The sequence below is a fragment of the Eublepharis macularius genome, chromosome 4, assembly GCF_028583425.1.
Source record: "Eublepharis macularius isolate TG4126 chromosome 4, MPM_Emac_v1.0, whole genome shotgun sequence".
NCBI classification, from domain to species: Eukaryota; Metazoa; Chordata; class Lepidosauria; order Squamata; family Eublepharidae; genus Eublepharis; species Eublepharis macularius.
In genome coordinates this window covers 72,952,558-72,976,484 of record NC_072793.1, presented here as the reverse complement: position 1 = coordinate 72,976,484, position 23,927 = coordinate 72,952,558, and the positions used below count along the sequence as shown (strand labels likewise).

The 23,927-nt window shown below is 41.3% G+C and overlaps 1 protein-coding gene across 6 annotated transcripts in view; it reads right to left on the bottom strand.

Annotated features, from left to right (window-relative positions):
* The window catches only part of TCF7 (transcription factor 7), a 163,020-nt gene that overhangs the window by 138,458 nt on the left and 635 nt on the right, over positions 1-23,927 (bottom strand). For all 6 annotated transcript variants that reach the window (XM_054977465.1, XM_054977468.1, XM_054977467.1 and 3 more), the window contains exons 2-3: positions 23,834-23,900; positions 22,918-23,024 (exon numbers count right to left, since the gene is read on the bottom strand). In XM_054977465.1, the coding sequence (XP_054833440.1) occupies positions 22,918-23,024; positions 23,834-23,900 (174 nt within the window). The remainder of the gene's footprint in view (positions 1-22,917; positions 23,025-23,833; positions 23,901-23,927) is intronic.

Sequence of the window (23,927 nt, the reverse complement as noted above, 5' to 3'; positions counted from 1 at the left end):
GATCCTACTCTGAAACTCTAACCACTACACTGCACTGGCTGGGGGGGCGGGGTTCTGTTGAACAGTAGCGAGCAGCTGGGTCCTTACCCTCCTCCCCCTGCCTTTTAATGAAGGACCTTGCCCCTCCCCCTGCCTTTTAATGAAGAGCCTAGAATACTGGCTAAACCATTATAGTTGCTTAGCAAGAGCCATTGAGGGAATCTGGTTAAAGTTACAGGAGCTCTTTTTATCATTTTGGGTTTTTTTTTACTCCAAAATATTTTCTTTATTTCAATTTTTTCTGCAAACCTGGGGCATTTTTCAGATGTGTAGGAAGATCTCTCTCTTCTGTTAATGGCTCTAGTCTTTGGATTTCAATATCCTCAAATCAGGACCACTTGGCTATCAGTAAAAAGATGGCATCTCAAGCTGGAAAAGAGTCTAATTATTCTGCTCTTAGGTGCTGAGAAAGCATTTCAATCAGTACCTTTGTTACATTTATATCATTCACACCTTAGATTCAGGATAAACAGAATTTATTGATTGGTTAAAAAATTCCACTCTGGTCCAATTTCTATAATTAAAGTATATAGTATTAATATGGCATATTTCAAAATGAAATGAAGCACTCTGCCAAGATGTTCATTACCACTCTTGGTCAACACTGCTCTGAAGCTGTTAGAAATAACTGTTACTGAAATGCAAAAACTTCATTTAGAAGGGAAGTATATATGTGCATGCAAATAATACATTAGTATTAACCTCATCAGTCCCAGCTAGGTGGTTTTCTGAGAGTTTAAGATTTTTATAGGATTACTGCTTCTAAAATAACTTAGAATAAATTCGAAAATTAATAACTAGCTCATAGAGAACATTTTAAATTGACATTCTTAGTAACATAATATATGTATATGAGAATGATTCTCTCACCTTCCTATTTTGCATATTAAAACAGCAATATGCATAAAGGAACATTAATCTAGATTTCTATAAAAATCAAGGCACGTTTAGATTTTTTGTGTGAATAGAATGGAAAAAAGCTCACTAGTTTGAAAATGTTAGAGGGAATATTGACGAAATCTTTACTTTAGCAATGTAAGTGAAATTTGTCATTGTATCTTCAGTACATTACATAGGTCCTTTAAGAAGTACTGTTGAGATATAATAGGCAAACTATTCATTCTTCCTTCTTCTCTAGCTAGTTTAGCAAGATAAATGGATTCTTCTAACAGTTTTCTGACAATATTTTTTAAAATCTGAGCTGAATCTTTCAGAACACTGTCACAGCAGTGTCAGTATTAGGTGATCCTGGGTCAGATCGGAATATTTTACTGAACAGAACACATAAAAACTTCTGTTGCCTATCTTAAGCTTACTGGCTACAAGCATTCAAACGATTCTTTCCTAACCATATTACCCTAGCATCTATGCAGAGATACTAGTCATCGCATAATAAAAACTTATTTTATCAGACAAGTACTGCTTCATCCAGATCGTAGCTATCGTGTTCTTTCATAAGAAACAGAAATGTTTTAAAATAAGTTTTGGTGAAATTGTAAGCAGTTGACCTGGCCTCCACCATCTTTAATAGCCATTTAATATTGGCTACCTTTGATACAAAATCACAAGGCCCCTGGATTTAAAATGGCAGTTTGGTTTGTAGCCAGGGGAATCCAGCTAGCAGTTGCTGAGTCCCGCCTGGGAGATTTAGGCATGAACGGAATGCCGCATGTAAATGCAGAGAGACCAGCGGTGATTAGTTTACAGGCTCCCTGGCCCTGAAAAGGAATCCAGAGCAACAATGGTCTCACAGAGTCATCCCACTTAACACATTCCTTTCCCTCCTTCTGTGATGAGATCTCCTGTCCATGATTGAGGAGAAAATCAACTAGCATTCATTCATAAGTATTTATAATTCATTCCTGGGAAGGCACATTCCCCCGCTAAATTCATCAACTTAGCTCTGGTGGACTTGATTAACAAACTGCCCCTTTGCGCAGTGCCAGGACAAATTTTGCATTCTCTTTCACACACCCTGGTAGTCAAACCTTATGTTACTCCCAGGAACTGATGGTTGGAGTCTTTGTCCCAATGGCTAGGTGGACCACCCTACCTCAGGTCACATTTTACCCTATAAGAGTAGTACCCTGGCCCTATTCAAATCGTGCACACTTCCAGGACCCCTGCTTCCAGAATGCTGCTCCCTTAGGGTCACGGCCCTAAGCCACTCTCTCTGTACACACTTACTGGATCCAAAGTGCTGCTCCCTTGAGGTTGCTCCAAGCCTCTTGCTCTCTTGGCTGAGAACGCTGGCGTTTGAAGGTCTCACTCCGTTGACTTCCCTGCTGTCCAGATAGGCAATTATTGCTTTGCAATCCCTCAAATCTATTCCACCTTCACCACTGCTTTTCCTAGGCCTCTTGTGTGTTTGTGTGCAATCGTGTGTGTGTGTGTATGAATTCGTCCCTCAAATAAAATTATCCCTTTAATTAAGAACACTGGTCTCGAGTACATCCTTGGGATAGGAGGACTCCGTGAATTATTGGTGGAGATCCCGTTATTACCACCTCTCGCATAGCCGTCTTCCTTGCTGCGAATTCCCACTTACTCACAAGGAGACCCGTTGCAGGTAACAAAGTCAAAATGGCTGGCCCTCATGTGTCTGTTTCCTAGGTCAAAGTGCTGGAGGACAGTTCTCAATGTTGGCATTTTGTTTGCAGCCTTGCAATATTGCTTTCTTAGTAGTAATTTAATAAACACAAAGTGACCAGTCATACTGAAGTCAGTTCAGCATTCATGATCAACAAATTGCCCCTCACATATATCTCTTTCCCATAGTTATACAGTGGTTAGAGTGCTGGACTAGGTCTGACCCAGGTTTGAATCCTCATTCTGCCATGGTATCTCACTGCGTGACCTTGGGCCAGTTACACACTCTCAGCCTAACCTATCTCACAGGGTTGTTTTAAGGATAAAAGAGAGGAGAATTATGTAAGCTGTTTTGGGTCCCCCTTTGGGAGAAAGGTGGGATATAAGTGAAGAAAAATAAATAAATAAAATATAGATTATATCTTGTGTTTTTAGATGTGGTGCTGATGGACACTCAGCTTGAGAGTGACAAAATATAACAATGGACTTAAAAGGTTTTAGAAGTTCTTTGAATATGGTAGACTATCCTTTCCAGGATGCATGGGACACTTTCAATCACTCCTGAACCTATTTTAGGAAAATTGAACTACATGCCTAATTGCCAGTCAGTGCAGACTTTCACTACCATAAATTATTCTTCAGAGGAACAAAAGCGATCAAAAGCATCCTTGCAAGAAGTACAAGAATAAAAGAAGGATAGGGGAGAGGGGACTAAGAGAAGGTATTTCAGAAACTTTAGTTGGTGCAAAGCTCAGCAGCCTGCTTTCCAATAGGAGTCTTTGCCATTTGCACATTCTTCTTCAATGGACTCAATTAGGTATTTGTGAGGGTTAGATTTACCAATGGCTGGTAGCCATGACAGCTCAATGGAACCTTCATGTTTACATCAATACACTTTTAAATATCTCTTGTATATTGGGGGGGGGAGACATCAAACAGTAATTAATTTTAGTCCTGCATTGCCTCCCTATACAACCTTCTAGCACAATATTCTACACATTTTAAAGTTTTTATTTCTACAGCTCGTGAACCAGAATTCATTTTTGATCTCCATCTGTTCAGCTGGAGCATGGGCATTTCCCACAGAGAGAGACTAAATTTTGAATATTTTACAGACATTTCTGTTTGGGCTAATGAATATTATACCATGATATTGTTGAGCCTCATACTTACAGTACAGAGGAAGAAGCAAATGCTTAAACAATCATATATTGAAGTGTGCAATCTGGGCCCAGGATTCGGGGGGGGGGGGAAGCTGGATTTTTGCCAATTTGGCAAAATCTGGCTTTTCTAGATCACATTAGAGAATCTTGGATCTGGTCCTGGTACCCTGATTGAGACCCCTGAATAAATCAGTCAATTTGTGAACAGCAGCTTGGCTGTTTCCCTTGCTGTTTCCCTGCAAAGAAACAGCACTTCCTGCCTTTTTTGCAGGAGCTCTCCTCTGGTCAATAGGATTCTCTGAGAAGCAGAGAGCCTTTTTCAAATTGCTCAGCAAGGAGTTAAAAAAAAGCAGGCTTGCCTCAGAGCTAGTGAGAGTGGCTGCAGAGAGAGAGAGAGAGAGAGAGAGAGAGAGAGAGAGAGAGAGAGAGAGAGAGAGAGAGGAGAATTTGGATTTCCCCAAATCACCCCTCATTCTCACTTGCAACTTGAGGCCAAGTGGGATCCATCATATACAACAACAGCACTTGCTTGCCGTTCCTTTGTGCTTATGGCTGGCTACTTGCTTGGTTCTGTTCTGTGGTGTTCCCTTACTGGCTCTGGGCTATGCCTGGCTGCTATGAATCTCACTCGTTCTATTGGGCTAAGTTGCAATAGTGTCCCTTGCTTCAGTTTGGTTTGGGTGGAATGGATTGATTCTCTGGTTTGATGTTGGTCCCCTTGCTTCACTTTGGTTCTGTTGGGCTTTCTTTGGGATGAGTTTGCATTTGAGAGTGTGCATTGGCCATGGCAGCCTTGCCCCGGTGTGTTTGTGTCCCTGAGGACCAGCTTGGAATCTTTCCTCTCCTAAGGAACAATGGAAAGTGGCTAGGCATTGTGCAAGGCAGCTTGGGTTTTCTTTGAGGTGTGTGTGTGTGTGAGCCAGTTTGGTTCTGTTGGGCTTACCTTGGGTTGAGCTTGCACTGTGAGTGTGCTTTGGCCACTGGCATCCTTGCCCTTGTGTGTTTGTGTCCTAAGACTCAGCTTAGAAAATTTCTTGTCACGGGGAACAATGAAGAGTGGCTTTGGGCAGCTTGTTTAGGGGCACTTGGGTAGTGGGGTTGCCTTCAGTTTGGTTCTGTTGGGCTTTCTGTGTGTGGAGCTTTCACTGGAACACTTTCTTTGGAGGCCCATAGAATTGGTCCCTGGGGTCTAACCTTCCTGAAAATTAGTCTGGAGTCTTTAGAGTACAGTCAGGAGTAGGTTATCTGCATATTTGGGGAAATTTGCTTGAAAAATGACCCAGCCCAGCCCCCATGTAGTTTCCCCCATAGGGAATAATGGCTGAATATACCCAGATTTCTCTGATCTATCTGAGCTAGATCTGAGAATCTTTCCCATATTTTGGGAATCCAGGATTTTGGGGGGATCCTGGATCTATATTTCCTGGATTTTTTATTTTTGGTGCATACCCCTAATCATAGAGTTGACCGCAAAAATTTATTTCCCAAGAACTCATTATAAGAAAGTGTTGTAGTCAAGCTTAACTGTAATCAGAATCCCAGTTCATTCTGGAAGTTAGTTCATTCTGGAAACTTGCACTAAGAAATGTGTTTTCTGCTTGTTTTTTTCAACATTTCTGGTCCCATACTGCTTCGTTTATCCACTGATTTCTGCATGCATTATTTTAACCTCCAGTTAACCTCCAGTCCCCCCCCCCCAGGGTTTTTGAAACCACTTTTACCCTGGTCTTTTTCTGGAAGCTGATTCTGAGTTGATTTTTAACTCATGTTTTGTTTGTCCTCCCCATTCCTACCCATACCTTGAACCCACGTTTTGATAACTGGACATCCGTCATCATTGAACCACTCCTCCCTTACCTTCCTTTCTCCCTCCTGGTTCTGTTTTCAATCTTTTCTTTAAAAATAATCTATTTCAGATTGATATATTGACCTTCCATTGTAATAACTGGGGAACAGGTTCTCTGAATTCCTAGCTTTCATTTTGTAAAAAAAAGTAAGCCTCTAGCCCCTTCTATTGAGGAGATATGTCTTTTCCTTAAAACCTTCTGCACCTATTATTACAATGGATGGTTGATATATTGATTTGAAGTTGACAATTTTAAAAAAATTGCAAAAGCCCTGGTGGCCCAGAGGAGGGAGGCAGTGGCCACTTCTGGCACCAGAAATAGCAGCATGATTTGGAAAGCACAGAGATTGATTTGCCCTGCCAGGGCCATCCTCCACTTCCAGGCTCTTGATCAGCCCAGGCAGAGCTCTCTGATTTGGACTGCAGGGGTGGGGGAACTTAGGTATGGGTGGCAGAGTTCCTTCTCTTTTAGGTTTCCCTATGCAAAAGCTGGCAGTGTGTTCATTTTTTTATGTTTTTAAAAATCAAGCACTTATTTTATTTATTTATTTATTTATTTATTTCAATTTATATACTGCCCATCCCCAGGGGCTCTGGGCGGTGAACAGTTAAAATCGATAAAAACAAAAACTAAAATCAATATACAAATAATAAAACAAATTGACAAGGTGAAGTGGTGGGGAGAACCTTCCCCACCCCAAAGGTGGGAGGCCGACATGGCACCGCCCCCTTCAATCACCAAACGCCTGGTGGAACAGCTCTGTCTTACAGGCCCGGCGGAACGATAATATGTCCCGCTGGGCCCGGGTTTCCATTGATTTAGCGTTCCACCAGGCTGGGGCCAGGACTGAAAAGGCCCTGGCCCTGGTTGAAGCAAGGCGGGCTTCCTTAGGGCCGGGGACCACAAGTAAATATTTATTCGCTGATCGAAGCGATCTCCGGGGAACGTACAGGGAGAGGCGGTCCCGAAGATATGCCGGTCCCAACCCACTCAGGGCTTTCAAGGTAAGAACCAACACTTTGAACCTGATTCGGAAAATCAACCGGAAGCCAGTGCAGCTGGCGCAGGACAGATGTGATGTGTGACTGGTAAGGTATACCAGTCAGGACCCGTGCTGCTGCTTTCTGGACCAGTTGTAGTTTCCGGATCAGGCCCAGGGGTAGCCCAGCGTAGAGTGAGTTACAGTAATCTAGCCTGGAGGTGACCGTTGCATGGATCACTGTAGCCAGGTCCTGGGGCATCAGGTAGGGGGCAAGTTGCCTGATCTGACAAAGATGGAAAAATGCAGACTTGGCAACCGCCGTGACCTGGTCCTCCATCGATAGGAAAGCATCCAGGAGCACACCCAGACTCTTTACCACTGGCAAAGTTGCCAGTGGTGTCCCATCCAGGGCAGGGAGCTGGATCCCAACATCTGGAAGCCCCCGTCCCAGCTGCAGGACCTCCGTCTTCACTGGGTTCAATTTCAGCCTGCTCTGTTTCAACCATGCTGTCACAGCCTCCAAAGCTCTGGCCAGATTGTCTGGGGCCGTGTCTGGCCGGCCGTCCATCAACAGAAAAAGTTGGGTGTCATCCGCGTATTGATGACAACCCAACCCAAACCTCCACACCAACTGAGCGAGGGGGCGCATATAGATGTTAAATAACATCGAGGAGAGTATCGCCCCTTGGGGAACCCCGCACACCAAAGGGTGACGGGGCGATAGATCTCCCCCGAGCGCCACCCTCTGTCCCCGACCCTGGAGAAAGGAGACCAGCCACTGTAAGGCTGTCCCCCTAATCCCCACGTCGGCAAGGCGGCTGGCCAACAAATCATAGTCAACCGTGTCAAACGCTGCTGTGAGATCAAGTAACACAAGCAGCGCTGACCCGCCTCGATCCAGATGCCTGCGAAGGTCGTCTGTGAGGGCAACCAAGGCTGTCTCCGTCCCATGGCCAGGACGGAAGCCAGACTGGAATGGGTCCAGGACTAGAGCATGATTCAGGAATTCCTGCAGTTGTACCGCCACCGCCCGCTCAATCACCTTGCCCAGGAACGGGAGGTTCGACACTAGGCGGTAACTGGACGGGTTGGTGGGGTCCAAAGATGTTTTTTTCAGGAGGGGCCGCACTACTGTTATCAATATAACAGTATAAATGTGAAAAAAAGAAGGGGATGCTGTAATGTCATTGATGATGCCACCAATGATGACAGCACCCTTGTTTGAAAATCCCGATTATTTAAGGCATGTGAGGAAAAAAATAAAAGTGTCTCCAGAACTGTAAAAATGCAAAGAGAGGACAGATGGGCAGAAGAATCATACCCAAATCGATTTCAGTGCTAGTAGATTGACTCCTAAGAAAATCAGGAATAACTTGAGTATGCAGAAAAGCCCAAGGTATGACCAAAATATCAAATACCCAGGACTTATTGCAACTAGCATAAATACATTCCCAGTGCAATTCCAAGAACACTTTCCTGGAAGTAAGCCCCATTCAATAGACCTGAGTGGGATTCTGAGGAGACCTGCTCTGTCAACAAGATGGTCATGTGCCCTTCCCATATGAATCACAGTCAGGTAGTTCATTTAAAGAAACTAGGAAAATTAGGAGCAGGCATATTCTTTGTATTGTCCATAAATTGAGTTTATTGCACAACAGGGAATGCTGAGCAATGAGGGGGAAAAACAGCAGAACCTATGCTTCTGAACTGCATGCTTGTATCTGACAAAAGGTCAGAGGAACTAATTAAGATGAAGTAAGAATGACGGGGATCTTAAATATTCCATCAACCTGCTTCCCCCCACAACAGGAATCCAAAGGCAGAACCTGTTGCTTGCGTTTGGAACTCCGGTGTGCAGGGGGAGAGGTTGCAAGAGGAGAAGCAGATTGCTCTTCTCAGGACTTTTTTTCTGGGAAAAGAGGTGGTGGAACTCAGGGCCGCACAATGATGTCACTTTGGGTCAGCTGGAACAAGGGTGGAGTTTTTAAAAGTTTAAATCGCCCTCGGCGAAAACAGTCATGCGGCCGGTGGCCCTGCCCCCTTATCTCCAGACAGAGAGGAGTTTAGAGTGCCCTCCGTGCTGTTCCAGCGGCGTGGAGGGCAATCTAAACTCCCCTCTGTCTGGAGATCAGGGGGCAGGGCCACCAGCCACGTGACCATTTTCAAGAGGTGCTGGAACTCTGTTCCACTGCATTCCAACTGAAAAAAAGCCCTGGCTCTTCTAATCTGGAATGGAAAAATGGTCAGCAGAGAATGGGTTAAGCGCCCATCTCCTGTTTCTATATTTAAAATAGATCTGACATAGCTGTTCTTTAGGGTAAAATGGCCACTGGGGCTGCGTGACATACATTAATGCGTAATGTGTAGTTTGCCCTTCAGTACATGATATTCATCTACCATCTGTCCAGGTAGTGGTTTATATCCATCCTTAGGCTGGAGTTGTTCCTCCAGCCTATGGAGCCACTGCCTTCCACCAGTTCAAATGGCTCTTCTATTGGAGGAAGAGCCACTTAAGTTGGAAGAAGGCTTCAGACTTTGCTCAGGGGAATAGTAGGAGTCATACCAGTACATATAGAATCCTAATCTCAGATAAGTAGTGCAGATGCTTTGAAAGGCTGGTTAAAAAACCACCAAACAGTCAGAGTCCGACTCCTGACTGAATTGAGCTACCTTGAGTGGGGCATTTATCTCAGAGAAAATCAAAGAAAGCATCTACTAATAATTCTGTATGGAGTGGTCCAGGCTTTATGGATGAAGCTACATGTCCCCAGAGATGTGTTGTGGCTTTTCCCGCCTTCCCTGCTAATGCATGACTATAATGCATATGGAGATGCCATTGTGCTGGTCTTACTCCTGCCTGTACATCACTGGGCAACAGGGAAACACACAGTGGGATGGCTTATGACATTTTATTCCACTGAACAGAATCAGAAAGAGGACAGGGAGAGGAGTGGACATGAGCAGCCGCAGTGCTGCATTCCTTAGAATATCCTTTTCTGCCCTAATTTAAGCACAAGAATTGAAAACCGAGAGTAAAAGCCATTCCAAAATAAGAAAACCAATCCTTATGTAAAATGCAGCAAGCAAAGAACTCCAGCCGAGTGCTATGTTGTTTTAAAGTAAATCTCCTCCCCTCTTCAAAATATCTATCAAGTTCTTTTCAAGTCAGAGCTATTAAGCTGAACAAAAACGTTGCCATTTCCCAGACACACTGTGTACTCATTTAGCTCAGAAATCACTTTGTTCTTCAAAGTGAAAGTTTCTGGGATGTTAATCTGTAACATGGATAAGCTTTGTGGGTTTTGGTTTTGTTTCCTTTATTTTGAAAAAAACCCTGAAACAGCTGATTTGATGCCATTTCAACAAACAACTCTAACGTTCAGAAACTTGCACCAGTAGTTATCCATTATTACAAGCACCGACTGATAAACAAGAATGGATGCAGCTTGCCATGAAGAGGAAACATGGTGTATAAGCACAGCACACAAGGAGGTTCATAATAAACACTTCAATTACTTTGCATAGGCCACACTATTTTCTATAGAATTAAATGGCTTCTATTAAGACGGTGCTGCTTCAGTCGGGGTGTGTGTGTGTGGGGATTTCCACCCTCAGTTCTGAGACTCCATGATCCAGTGGTTCTTCTGAACCTCTGCCCCTCATGCACTTTTGTTAAAAATATACTATGTCTAACCTGCCACAGCCATTAGTTCTTCTGATGCGAAACCATCAAGGGCTGTATACATTAACTGAGGGATCAATAGAAAGTCATTAACATCAGTATATCTGCCCTTTAGTTCAAAGGTGGGCCAGATTAAGTTTGTAATATCTATTTCAAATATGTTCAGTGGTGTGCAGAGGTGTAATGCAATCAGACATATAACTCTGGTGTATGGTAAACATGGATGCGGTCCTTGCGCACATGCAGAAAACAGGCTATGTGGAAGCTTTGCTATCCTGAGTACACTTACATGAAAATCTGATCCTTTGAAATTCATGGGACATAATGCATTTAAACTGCCAGCCTCTTACTCATAGTTTAACAATAGAATATCTAAAATATAATCTAAATATCTAAAATATATAAATAGATATGAAATATAAATATATAAAAATATATTCAATAAAATATAATATCTAAAATAAACTGATGTTTGATATCTAATTTATTTATTTAAAACACTTGTTAGCTGCCTTTCTACCTTGCAGGAATACAAAGCACCTTACAATATAAATAAAATAATCATAAAATAAATAAAGCAAAGTTTAAAAACACAGTTTAGGACTACCAATAAACATAAAAACAAAGTTACTTATAAGCAATCCTAAATAAAAATGTTTTTAGCTGCCTCCTGAAGATCAGCAGTGCGGAGGCCAGGAACACCTCCCTGAGGATGCTGTTCCATAGTTATGGGAAGGCTACCAAAAAGGCCCTTTCTGTGTACCTACCAGGTGAGCTCCTTTAGCTTATGGGGCAAGTCAGGAGGGCCTCTCCCTGTGTGCTTAGTTCCTGGGCAGGAACATACATAATCACTGATACTCAGTGATTGAAATTAGGAGGACTCTTAGGTTTGAATGGTTGTGATTTTTTGGAGGACCAGTCACTTAACATATTGGCATGGTTTAGATACAATGAGAAGTGAATGAACACAGAGGATTCCTTGGCTTCCATGCTCCCTCACAATTCTTTCTTCTATTGTATGCAGCCTGATGTTCAAACACATCGACACTTTTGGCAACCCATAGCTTGCCATTTCTTTTGAACTACAAACTATGGTTTATTTTCCACCTTCCAAACCAGGATTTGTAAACCTGGGAAGGGGGGAAGGGGGAAAAAGACACCATAGTTTGTGGTTCAGACACAGTAACAAACTATTGTTTGCCATGAGTGTTAGTCTATTTAAACACTGTTCTATGCATGTAATGAGAATGAAGGGGAAAGGAACATGTGAACTCCCCAGATTCCTCAACAGAATGATAAACTGAAGCCTGTGGATACATCTTGCTTGCGCCACTGAATGCTCTTGCACTCTTGAAAAGCAGTCAGCAAACCACTGCTGCTTAATGGACAGAGTATTATATCTGTATTGGGGAGTCTATAAGAAAGTCCCTATCCTTGCATTTATGAAACTTTCTGCACCACCATGGCAAAATAACCATCTCTTTTAATAATCCATTTCAAAAATTATACTATGGATAAAATGGCAGAGCCCATACATGTTACCCTGAATTCCTTGGGAAGAATAACTGGATAAGAATTGCAGTTTATAATAAACCCTGTTTTAGTACAACATCAGGGAAAGAAGAAATTGGTTGTACACTAGACTCTGCATTGGACGTGTATGAATCATGCGTTGGACGTATGAATTATGCCTCCATTACCTTAGGTATGCAAAATGTATCATAGTTCTTTTCATATCATCCTATATATTATTCTCATTTTACAGATGGGAAACTGAGACTGGGAGAAAGTAATTTGCCCAAAGACATTCAGTGAGCCAAGAAACTGAAGAAATGCAATAAGAACATCATTACCCAAACTTTAATTATGTTCTGTGCAATGCACATTCATTTTGTTTCATCTACAGGCTCATGCCACTGAAACTTATATAAAGGTAATACTTAGATTCAAATTTCTCATTATATAAATGCTTTAAATATCTCCACAGGGCCTTTGGATAAGTGGGGCTACAAATGCAGTAAGGTACTTCAACTTGCATGGGGGTATGGAGACTACAGGGAACGCTGGAATGAATTAAAAAGATTTGTTAACCATTGTGAATAAAATTCCCTCTTAAAATAATATGACAACAAATTGAAAATAGATAAGAAAAAATGATATGACATGTTATAAGAGTAATATTTGGAATTGATTGCAATTGGATTTGATAATAATCAGCAAGGTTGCTATGCTGCCTCTCCAGAGAAGTTTATGATGAGTCTCATAAAACATGCTGTGGAGATCTATATAGGTCCTCACTAGGTTTGCCATTCCCTTGGCACTGGCAGATTTAGCTGGGACTTTCTGCCGCTACTCAGTAGGCTGGTGAGGGGAAAATGGCAGGAAACTGGGGAGGAGGCTGGGCAGCGTACTGACATACTGACATTACTCCTTGTGCACTCACAAGTGATGTCTGCCTGTTGCTGGTAGAAGCTGGGAATGCTCTGGTATTTGGGGAAAACTCTATGGTTTAACTATAGAATTTTGCTCAAATACCAGAGAGTCCCCAGTGATGGACAGATACCACTTCAGCGCTCATGAAGAGAGACATTAGCAGTGATGCAGTGATGTTGCTGGTGAGCTCCCTGCAACCCAGTAAGTGTCCCCACCTCCCATCAGCTGCCAGAGGGGACCTAGCAACCCTTGCCATCACAGTTCAACAAGTGCTGTTATAACATGCTATGACGGACTCAGCTTCAGATGCTGAGATTTCCAGTCAGTGAGCTATGATTGACATGTTTCCTTCCCCCTCCCCCTGCCTCATGAGGCTAGCCTGAAATGGCAGTTGGGGATGGAATGTTGGGGAAGCTGTCAGTTGGAGTGGGAGAGTAAACAAGAGAGTGAAAGAGGGTAGGAGCCTGGCTTTTGACCAGAGAGGGTCAGCCAGAGAATCCTCTGGGAGAGGAAATAATGTTTGTGAAACACTTTTAGTCCTAGGACTAAAGTGGGGAAAACCAGCACTAATGTCTACTTAGACTCAAGAGATCTGGGGATTATAGAGGGCCAAGGAAGTGGGTAGAGAGGAGTCTCCCCTTCAGTGCCAGGAACAGGGTTATAGCTCATAACTTTAACACCTGCCCAGTATCTAGGAAGGGTTTGTCTCAGTGGAGCACCCTTAAGTCTGGAGAGGAGGGAAAGTCGTGCTGTGTTTGTGTTTGAGTATATAAAGTGTAACATCTGTGAAGCAGTGTCAACCTCAGAATGAAGCCAGCAACCTAGTTTTATTCCAAGTGTTTTGTGCCTCACACCAGTGAAGTTCCTGTACAAAAACCTTTCTGTTTCTTCAGTTCAAACACCTGCCTACCTGCCTTCTGACTTTACCTACTGTAAATAAACCTTCAGTTGCGTTTTGAAGCTCCCCAAGCCTTGTGTGCCAGTTTCTGCTAAAGGAAAGTGCAAACCCCTGATCTGTTCCCTACTAAGACTTGGCTGGGTAACCATTTTTAATATTTCTTAAGGGTGAGACAAGAAGGAAAGTTGAAGCTTAACATCAACCATGCTACCAGAGGCTTCCCAGCCCAGTATACAGCTTCATAGGCTTAAAGAGGAGAAGTTTTACCTCAAGGTAGGGGAAGGTCAGCCTAAACCTGAGTTGGATGTGGGTTTGTGGCACGTGCATATTGGAAACGGGGAGACATTAAGATGTTTCATGGAATAAAAGTGGGCATGCAATCACTACATTGTAATATTTTAAATGGCCATCATTGGGAGAGGGGGCTTTTGTTTGGAACTAAGTCCAGGCATTTGCTGACACAAAACTGTAGAATCCAGGCTGATTTACACATAGCAAGGATCCATCCTTGCATCATAAATGTTTATGTTAAACCCATAAAACTGTATGCCTTTGACCTCAGCCTGTCAAAGCCAAAGGGAGTCCTTTTGTTTACTGAGGTTAGGCAAGACCAGCCTACAAATACCTATGGGAAACCCCAGCTCATTTCCGTAGCTCACACACCCAGTTCCAAAATTAAGAAACGTAGAAGTGCTTCTTCAAGCCTTTTGCCTACTGTATATTACTAACCTGCTACAAGATACAACAATGTTCAGAAAACTCCCTCAGGTCTCAACTTAATTATATTACTACAGCAAGGAGAGTAGTTTAATCTGATCAAAGTTTCAACATGTCTGACCTTTAAGATTTAGAACCACCTAAAAGGTAAACCTACCTGCTCCAGAGACACAACAATTTGGTTTTAAAATTATTGGTATCATTCTTTAAGGGATAATGAGGTAAAAAATAGTTTCAGAGGATGCTGCATGTAGGGTTGCCAGGTCCCCTCAGCCCCCCCGGTGGGAAATTTTAGGCCTGGCACCTATCTTGCCTTCTACCCTGTGCGCGTGTGCACGCAGGTCACTTCCAGGAAATGACATATCGCACAGGCCACATGCTGCCCTGGGAGCACTCTGTACTCTGCAGGGGGCCGAATTCAGGCCTGGTTTGGGCCATTTCTGCCTGGAACGGGTTGCTGTGGAGTGCGGGAACTCTGCAGCACTCTGCAGTGGTCTGATCCAGGCCTGATCTGGGCAGTTGCGGGGCACAGATGCGGTGCACCCGGGTGGCACCATACCACCCGGGAGCATGTCTAGGAGGCCCTGCCTCCCCCCTCCACTGGACAGCTAAGCGGGGGTGGGGGTGGGGTGTAGGGGGTGGGAACAGGGGATCCCCTGCCTCTAGTGGGGGACTGGCAACCCTAGCTGCACGTCACACAAATGTGCAACAGGTGTGTTTTTCACATTTCACCACAAGGTAGGTAGTACTTTCAAATTTAAAAGCATGCAGGATGAGGCCTTATCAGATAACAGCAAAGGTCACAAAGGTGACCTTTGTGGTCCTGTACAAAGCACAACCAAACAATTTACAATATTGTGGATTATAAATAAATTAAAGGAATCTTTGTGGAAACAGAACTAAAGTCTAGATGATTACCCTGAACTCTGACATAATAAAGCACAACTCTGTTCCAGAAATATGATAAACTGTTATCTTAGACCGCTGAAGACAGAAATGGTGCAGTTTAAAAACTTTTCTTCAGAGGAAAAGCCAGGTCTACATATATGTTTCAGCAAAGGCTTTAATATGTAGCCTAGTTACATTTATATCAAAAAGGACATGGGGAATATCCCAACCACTAAAATAAACCAAGGTACTTCTTAGAAAGGGACATATTTATAAATGAAATAACTCTACAGTCCCAGAGGAGTAGAGATTGCAGACTGCCAAAAGGTGACAAATGAGGGATTATGGCAGGAGAAAAATTGTCTTTTTAGGAGAACCTGGTAGCATTTTACCTAATTTGTCACTTCCGCTACCTCAGCTATTACCAAGTCCTTACAAAGTAGAACCTTAAATAAGCAAAAAAAGAAAATGGACCTTGAAAAATTTAGAGTTGCTGCCAGACAGAATTTACAACAGATAAGACACTGGTATATAACAAGCAACATAAGTGAGCAGTAAAAGAAAATAGGAGTAAATTAGTGTGAGTGGGAAAAAAAGATAGGAAAGGAACATTAATGATCTCTTACATCAAACTGCACAATAATAATGTTTTTGATAGAATAATTTTTGGCACAATAATAATGTTTACGATAGAATACCATGACAGTTTGAAAATGCATCATTCCCTCATGTACAAGGAAGAAAATTAGGACATATACACATAAATCTGTGCCATCAAGACACAATTGACTTACAGTGACCCCAGCAAGGGGCTTTCAAGGCAATTGAGAAGGAGAGGTGGTTTTGCCAGTGCCTTCCTCTACAGACTCTTCCTGGTACTCTACAGACTCTTCCTGCAGACCCATCCAGGTAGTAACCCTGCTTAGCTTCCAAGATCTGACAAGATCAAACTATACCATGCCACCTTCCTTTCCATACATAAATATATAAACAAGTAAATCTCAATACAAAAACAAGTAAAACTCAAGAAAAGCTTCCCTTGCCACACAATGGCAACCATCTTCCTTGAAGGTTAGATGTTCTAAAAGTTCCAATTCTACCTATTCGAACATCAAGACTGCTTTGCATAATATGGCTGCTGCACAGAAGCTTCTTGAAACTACTGTGCTGTAAGCTATTTCATATGTACCATCTTGCAGCAAAGCTTATGAAACACTTTGTTACAGGGAAAAGCCACCATGCTGAGTATACCAGGGATGGCCTTGCTGTTGCTGACCCCCCACTACAAAAGTTCCTTTTCAAGAATGATGAATTTAAGAGTATGGATATGGATACTCACTCAAAAGAAATAAAATATATTTTCAAAAACGGTCAAAATGATAAGTAGTTTTTTTTGTCATCATCATTAATGACATCACAGCCAGCACCATCCAAAGGACATGAACAATACATATCACAATGACCCTACAGGGGTACCTTTTAAGAAAGAGCCACATTTCTTCCTCAAAACAGCTCTTATTTTTGGTCCTACCTGCTTGTCCTTTCCACTAATGGCATGATATAAGCAATTAGATACAGATTCTATGTGCAAAATCCCTTTGATTTAAAGAGAATAATGGTGTTGAAAGTGGATAGCATTCCTATAGTTATTACAATAAATAATAATATGAAAGAAAACAATGGCAACATGCTGTTAAAAAATCTGCTCCCCCCTTGCAGTTTAATATTGAATAGATCCATGGCCCTCAAACCTTGATTGCCTATTTGCTTCGGCCCTGAAATTCAAAAAGGTGCCATGCAATCCTTCTCTCCAGTCCTTGAAAAGAGTGAGTGTGAGTGGTTTAAATGCTGGGGGTGGGGTAGGGGAATGTAACAGCTTAATAAATTAATGAATTTTACTTGCAACTAAGTGAGTATGTAACTAAGTGAGTATGTTATAATGGTCAGTGGGAAATAGCATCTAAGTAGTATTAAAAATATGAATGCTATTGATCCTTCTGAAAACTTCAGTATAACTAAAATATTTTTGACACAATAATAATGTTTATGATAGAATACCTTGACAGTTTGAAAAAGCAGCTTTTGAGGTGGCAGTTGGGAGTATACAGGAAGGATTACAAAATTAATCCTTGCCTTCTACATATGTTTACCTGAAACCCTGACAAGAAATTAGCTACTTGCTAGCATGTAGATAGATTCAAAAGGGTAATGCATAATAATCCTATTTCAGAAAAATGGATGGTGAGAATGTATTCTAATACTGTTGTTAGGAAATAAAGGAAATAAGTAAAAATCCAGGGGAAGAGTCAGATGGGTTTTTGGGAATGGGCTACAAAGATGAGTTATCGTGGATCAGTCAGTTGTTCTAGCCTGTTATACTGGCTGAGGCCTATGCTCTCTTTCTGATAGCTTGAAGGTGCTCTCATAGGAATCCAGAAAGTTTCCTAGCATATAATGTCAGAGAGAGAAAGTATTCAGGAAAATTAAGCTTGATCTCAGTCAGGAACCAGTGAGAAGAAACACCTGGATGTAATCCCCTCAAAGTTCCTGTCATTTCTTAAAAAGCCAGATAGCTCCCCTTGCCAAAGCTATAACTTCAGGAAGGCATTTTCAGAATTCACACATACTTATAAAATAAACTGAAGCAAACTTGAAGATTCCAAGGTGAGGGAAAGGGACATTCTAAGTTAACAATTTGGTACTCAGAGATGTAGCGATATTAAGTTGAGGGGAAATAAATGTTTGCTTTACTTAAAAGGTTACAGGAGTTACCTAATGCCTATTTCTCTTTAATATCTACAGAGTGTATGGGATCATTTAAGTGTGAACCAAATCTCTTCAACTTTGGTGAAGTGCCATAACACCAACAGACAGGCAAGTTCAAAAATAGGATACAGATAATGGGAAAATATGGAAAAATTATTATGCCATAAGTAAACACACTATCACAGATGTCATAACAGACTGGACAGATATATTTAATGTGACAATCTTGATGCCTTTAGCTGACCTGATGCTATAATTGGCCTGGATTATTCTTGTAAACAAGGTTGCAAGGCCTTGGGGTCCACTCCTGATGCAGGTAGACCCTGGCCGTCATTACTTCAGGTGCACAGACAACTCTGAGCTACGTAAATTAGATTACTTGAAATCACCATGCTACAGACTTCTGAAGGATACCTTTCAAGTGCAGATTCCTGGCACAGTCTTGAAGGCTTGTGCCAGACAGGGAAAAAACCACACTAGATGCCTACATAGTAGAGTAAGATTCGCAAGACATTTGAAGTTGTGGAAATACTAAAATAGTTGTGGTAGCAACAGAATAGCTAGATGCAAGTGTAATTGTTTATGGTTTTTGTAAAATGAAATGAATTAAGAAATGAAGGTGGTGATACTTTATATTTGTATTAAATACACCTAGCAGTTTACCTCTGTCATCCTTTGAGTACTCACGTGGAAGTCATGCATAATTGTAGAACAGTTGAAATAATTTTATTTCTTATGAACACTTTCAGGAAAGTGTTCCTAGAACTACAATCATAGTTTGTAATTCTTAATATCATTCCAAACCAATGGTTAGAAAATTTGAGAACCAGGGAGAGATGTGACTGGTTCATTATAGTTTTTACTTTTCTTTCTTTACTCCACGTTGTCTTTATACAAGACTGTGCTCCTGTATTTTTAACAACTTCGTAGAAGACAGAATTTTATCAGCTAGAATGTTACATTTATGCTTATTTTTTTATTTCTGGTAAAATAAACTCATGATTACCAAATGATTATTACTTACTACTTACTAGTACCAGTCCTATTAGCTAGAATGTCACATTTGTGCTTATTTAGCAGGGTTTAGTAAAGTTTATTTGCAAAGTTTACCAGATCACTATTTTTCTTGGATTAATTTTGACCAGTTGCTAAAGAGAACAGCAGCGGCAACTGAAGAAGTGGTACAATTTTTAAAATGTTCATTTTAGCAACTGTCTACCTTAGTTTTTGTCTATAAGCCAAACCAGTGTCCTTGGTTGATAAACTGTAAATTTCCATTATACTTTTTAATAATTTAAACATAAAACAATCATCTAGTCTCAAGTGTGCAGCATATTCCTCTTATAAAATGTCATTTTCATTTATATGTGATTGCACGTGAGTTAACTGATGGCTTCCATAGAAATTTAAGCAAGCAAGCAGAAAAGCCTATAAATACTGTAAAGCTGGCGCTTTCCTACCTTTAACTTTTTCATTAATTTGTACTATATTCTCTCCTAAGAAATACCATAAAATCTGTTATCAACCAGATCTCATCTTTCAGGACATTTCAGGATATCAGACCTGATAAAACCAGAACTTGCTGCTTTGCTTACATGCATTCAACCTGATTCAGAGAAATCAATGTAAGTGCAAATAAGTCCAAGATAAGTCCAAAAAGTTTTTTGCAGAATGGAAAACCCCACGTCCATAACCCAGTGCTACATGAGCAATACGCCTGTCCTGAATCAGCACTGTCAGTTTTACCGGCATCCTTCACTTGATGACAGGAGGGGGAGACAGAGGAGAAAAGGAAGGAGAAACAATGCTGGTCTCCGGCCAAGTGACCATCTTCTTCTTCATCACTTAACAAGTGATGAGCACTGTGAGCCTGGGACAATGTCAGTGACATCTTAGGCAAGCTTAAATGTACATGTGTGTTTGAGCATACTGGTAGACTACAAAATTATTCTGCTCTTGGGACTTCTTGCATCAGGCCTACCATTTTTATGAATTGAGAGATTGAGTTTCACTCACTCTGTATGAATCCACATTTGCAAAGCATATTTCAGATGCAGTACAATTTCCCATAATCGTACCTACTAGATTAAAAAAAAAGAATCACCTACACCTCCTCAGATAAAGAATTGAGTTCCCCACCTTAGTCTGCCAGAAGCTAATGGTGTTATTTTTATTCACAGTCATTGCCCATTGTTCTTATAAACTCATAGTAGTAATTTTCTTTGTTGGGGAATACGTTTTTTTATTAATAGCAGCATTTACTTTGTTTCATGATGAAAATTACTTTGATCATTGGTGAGAGGCGTTGCTCTAAATCCTTTTTTAAAAAGAAAGTGTATTGCATGTTTGTTTACAGCTTCATCTCAAAAAAGATATTGTAGAACTGGACAAGGTGCAGAAAGGGGCAATCAGAATAACCAGGGGGTTGGAGCACCCTCCCCACTAAACATGGCCCAAACATTTTAGGCTTTTACAGTTCAGAAGCAAAATGACTAAGGGGAGGAGGGCTTATAAAATTATGCACGGAGAAAGTACAGAGAGTCAAAAACTATTCTCTTTCTAGAACTAAGGGCCACCCAATTAAATCGCTTGGCATTAAATCTAGAACAGACAAAAGAAAATACAATGTCATACAACACTGGAATTTGCTTCCCTAAGATGCAGTTACGGCCAATGGCTTAAAAGGCTTTAAAATGGACTGGACAAATTTTTGGAGGACAGATTTACCACTGGCTATGACAGCATAACAATACTTCCATATTTAGTGTACTTCTGAATATCCGTTGCGAGGGGACAGAGATGAGAGCCATTGCTTCCCTTCCTTGCTTTTGGAATTCCTGGCTGGTACTCTTGGAAACAAGATGCAAGACCAGATAGCCCATGGTCTGATTTATTAGGCTTCTTCCCGTCTTCAATCTAAGACATCACAGGTTTTGCCCAGTCCATTTTCTATGGGAGGTTTACTTTAAATAAATTTTCTACAGGCTTCTACTATTGCCACCTACATACGTATGTGCTGTCAAGTTGCAACTGACTTATGGCGACTTCAGCAAGAGGTTTTCAAGGCAAATGAGAAGCAGAGGTGATTGCCAATTATCATTTCCCCTTTGTAGCTTGGAAATGTCACTTCATCTGAAACCCCTCACAAATACCTCTGCCATCAGCTGCCTCTCGATTTATAATTTCAGTACCAGGCACTGTGAATATATCCAAATAACGTGAAGCAAAAATGTACTGACCTCATGGAAAGCACTCACTTTGGGATCCATGTATTATGCTTATTTGTAGAGGTGGAAAGAATACAGCACCACAAATGGCTAAGAATGCTTACACATCTGCTCTTTAGGGATTGCACGCAGACTTATTACAGAAGCACAAACAAAATGACACCACGATCCTTACTGGCACAAATGTGTATTCAGGTCACAATTTAAAAGTGTTTATATTGGCACTCCATTGTGATTGAAATGAAGTGTGCTTCAAAGTAATATATCTCCATGTATGCAAAAGGAAGATGCTATTTCTTATAAATCAGAAGATTAGTTAAAAAAACTTGGAGTATGAGGCTAATTGAAAGAAGGGAGGAAGAGAAAAAGCCATTTTTTATTTAATATTTTTCCTTTTCATATCAATATCCTAAAAAGGATCCATACTACAGAAACAAGTGAATCTCAGCAACTGCAAACACCTTCCTGCAGACTGAAAACACACAGACCCCCCAAACACTTTTACAAGGAACTGATTCTTTGCGATATACAGACTTCCAGAATAGTAGTTTCCAGCAACTGCTTAAGATCACAGTATTGTAAGAATCTGGGAGGATACACAGAGGCCAAGAAAACTACCAGGCTTCTTCCTTTTCAATTGGTTTTTCAACACTTCAAACATGTAGGCACTTTTTGAAGCACTGGATTATTTAGTCTTTGTTTTCTACATATAAATATTTGCAATTCTTAATAGAAAACCCAGATATGCTTTAAGAAAATATTAAGAACAAATAGTACTCTCTAACCTCCACTATCCTTAGCTGATTTCCAAGATGCAATTACAAATAGCATAAAGGGAGCAGATACCAATACTTTATACCAATACTAATCTCTCTATACCAATAGTAATCTGGCTCAAATATACTGGTCTATAGTCAACTTCTCAGAACTCCTAACTTTGCCAATATGAAAAAATTAGCAGTGACATCAGTTTTCTTTATAGAAGACTAATGTTGCAGTCTATGCATAGCACCCAAGTGAACTGTGGTTACATTTATTTCATCCATGCCAAAGTTTTATTTTGCAAAGATAACTGAAATATAATTATTCTCCAGTCTCTACAGCTTTGCACAAGCCGAGTAGGACCTTCAGTATGAAAATCCCCTTCCAACAAGTTTTCCTTTTTGAAATAATCTCCAAACCAACTTGTGGTGCAAAAGCACTGAGAAAATATAAAAGTGGAGACTACATCTACTGTCCTAGACAAACACACACTCCAGGGTGTAAGTCCAATTGAACTCCGTGGGCTTTACTTCGGACTAAACATGCTTAGAATTGTACTGCAGAGCCCTGGAATTTATGTCACTCCAATCCCCATGCCCATGCATGCATGAATGAAAACAAGACTTTAATACCCCAATCATAAACATATCTAGTCCCATCAGTAAGAACCCTTAATTTCAGTGGCCCTCGCTGGCAATGGCAAAGTATGCTTAGGCTGAAGCACACAAAAAGAAAAATCTTCAGCCTTTGAGATGAAACAAAATGAAACACTCAATAAATAGATAATTCTACTAAAAGCATATCATGCTTCTTTTCGGCAGCTTGTTACTCCTTCCCATCTTTCTTTTATTAAAAATGCAATCTTATAAATATGTTTGTGACTGAAATATTAGAAAATTCTGTGATATAACAGGAAGAACTCACCAAAGGTGATACAGATCCATTTGGCAGGTAAGGATCTGGCAGCATAAGGAAAGGGTAGCCAGAATAAGCAGATCCTTTGTACATTCCTGGCTCCTGGTGTTTTAAACCTGTTGAAATTAAAATTCTTCATTTAGACTTAGCCTCACAGCAGCTTTCAGCTCCATTCTACTTGCACAATTTTCTAACAGGGTACATCACCTCTATATAGCTGCATGGTTAAATGACTTGGGTTATATGCCTCTTTGGTAGAAACGGTTCCATACAGAATTAACTCCACTGTGACTGGCACACTTCAACCCATGTGGGTGATAAGAAAGAAACCACAAACAGCAGAAGGAAAGTGCCTTGATATCAAAGCCGTTTCCCACCTTTTCTTGACAAAAACAGTGTGTTTCCTTGGGCTTTCAAAAATTGAAGGGTGGAGTGTATGCAGGGGATTCTGCTCTAAGTATTTGTACCCACCCTGCCCCTCCTCCCTGTGTGCATCCCTGGTCTCCCAGCCAGGTACCAGCCAGGTACCGACCTGCTTCATGTCAGAGACACCAGGAGCCTTTAGGCCACCTCAGCTGTCCTTGACAATCTGCCTTACATTTTTTCTACCTCTATCAAACATATTTCAAATGGGGGTGGGGGGGGGAAAGAGATTTTGATACCCGTGACATTTCAAAGGGAGTGATTTACTAAGTGTCTTTTGTGGGTGTTGTGGCAGTTCAAACAGGACTTCAACAACCAAATCAAAGTCCTTCCCTACCCCCCCCTTTCATTTAGAAGAAAGACACTGATGATTTCCTTTCTGTTACTACTGCCCCCATTGCCACTCCCCTCCTCCCCTCCTAGAGGGTCAGTTCAGCATGCAAAAGGGTGCTTGGTGGACAGGTAGAAAGGGAAGGGAGAATGAATGGATTCTGAAACTGACCATCTTCCATGTGATCTGAGAGCTTCTCCTGATAGACTCTTTGAGGATCTTGCATCCGCCGGATTGCCTGGGGGGGAGGAGGTGAGGAGAGAGA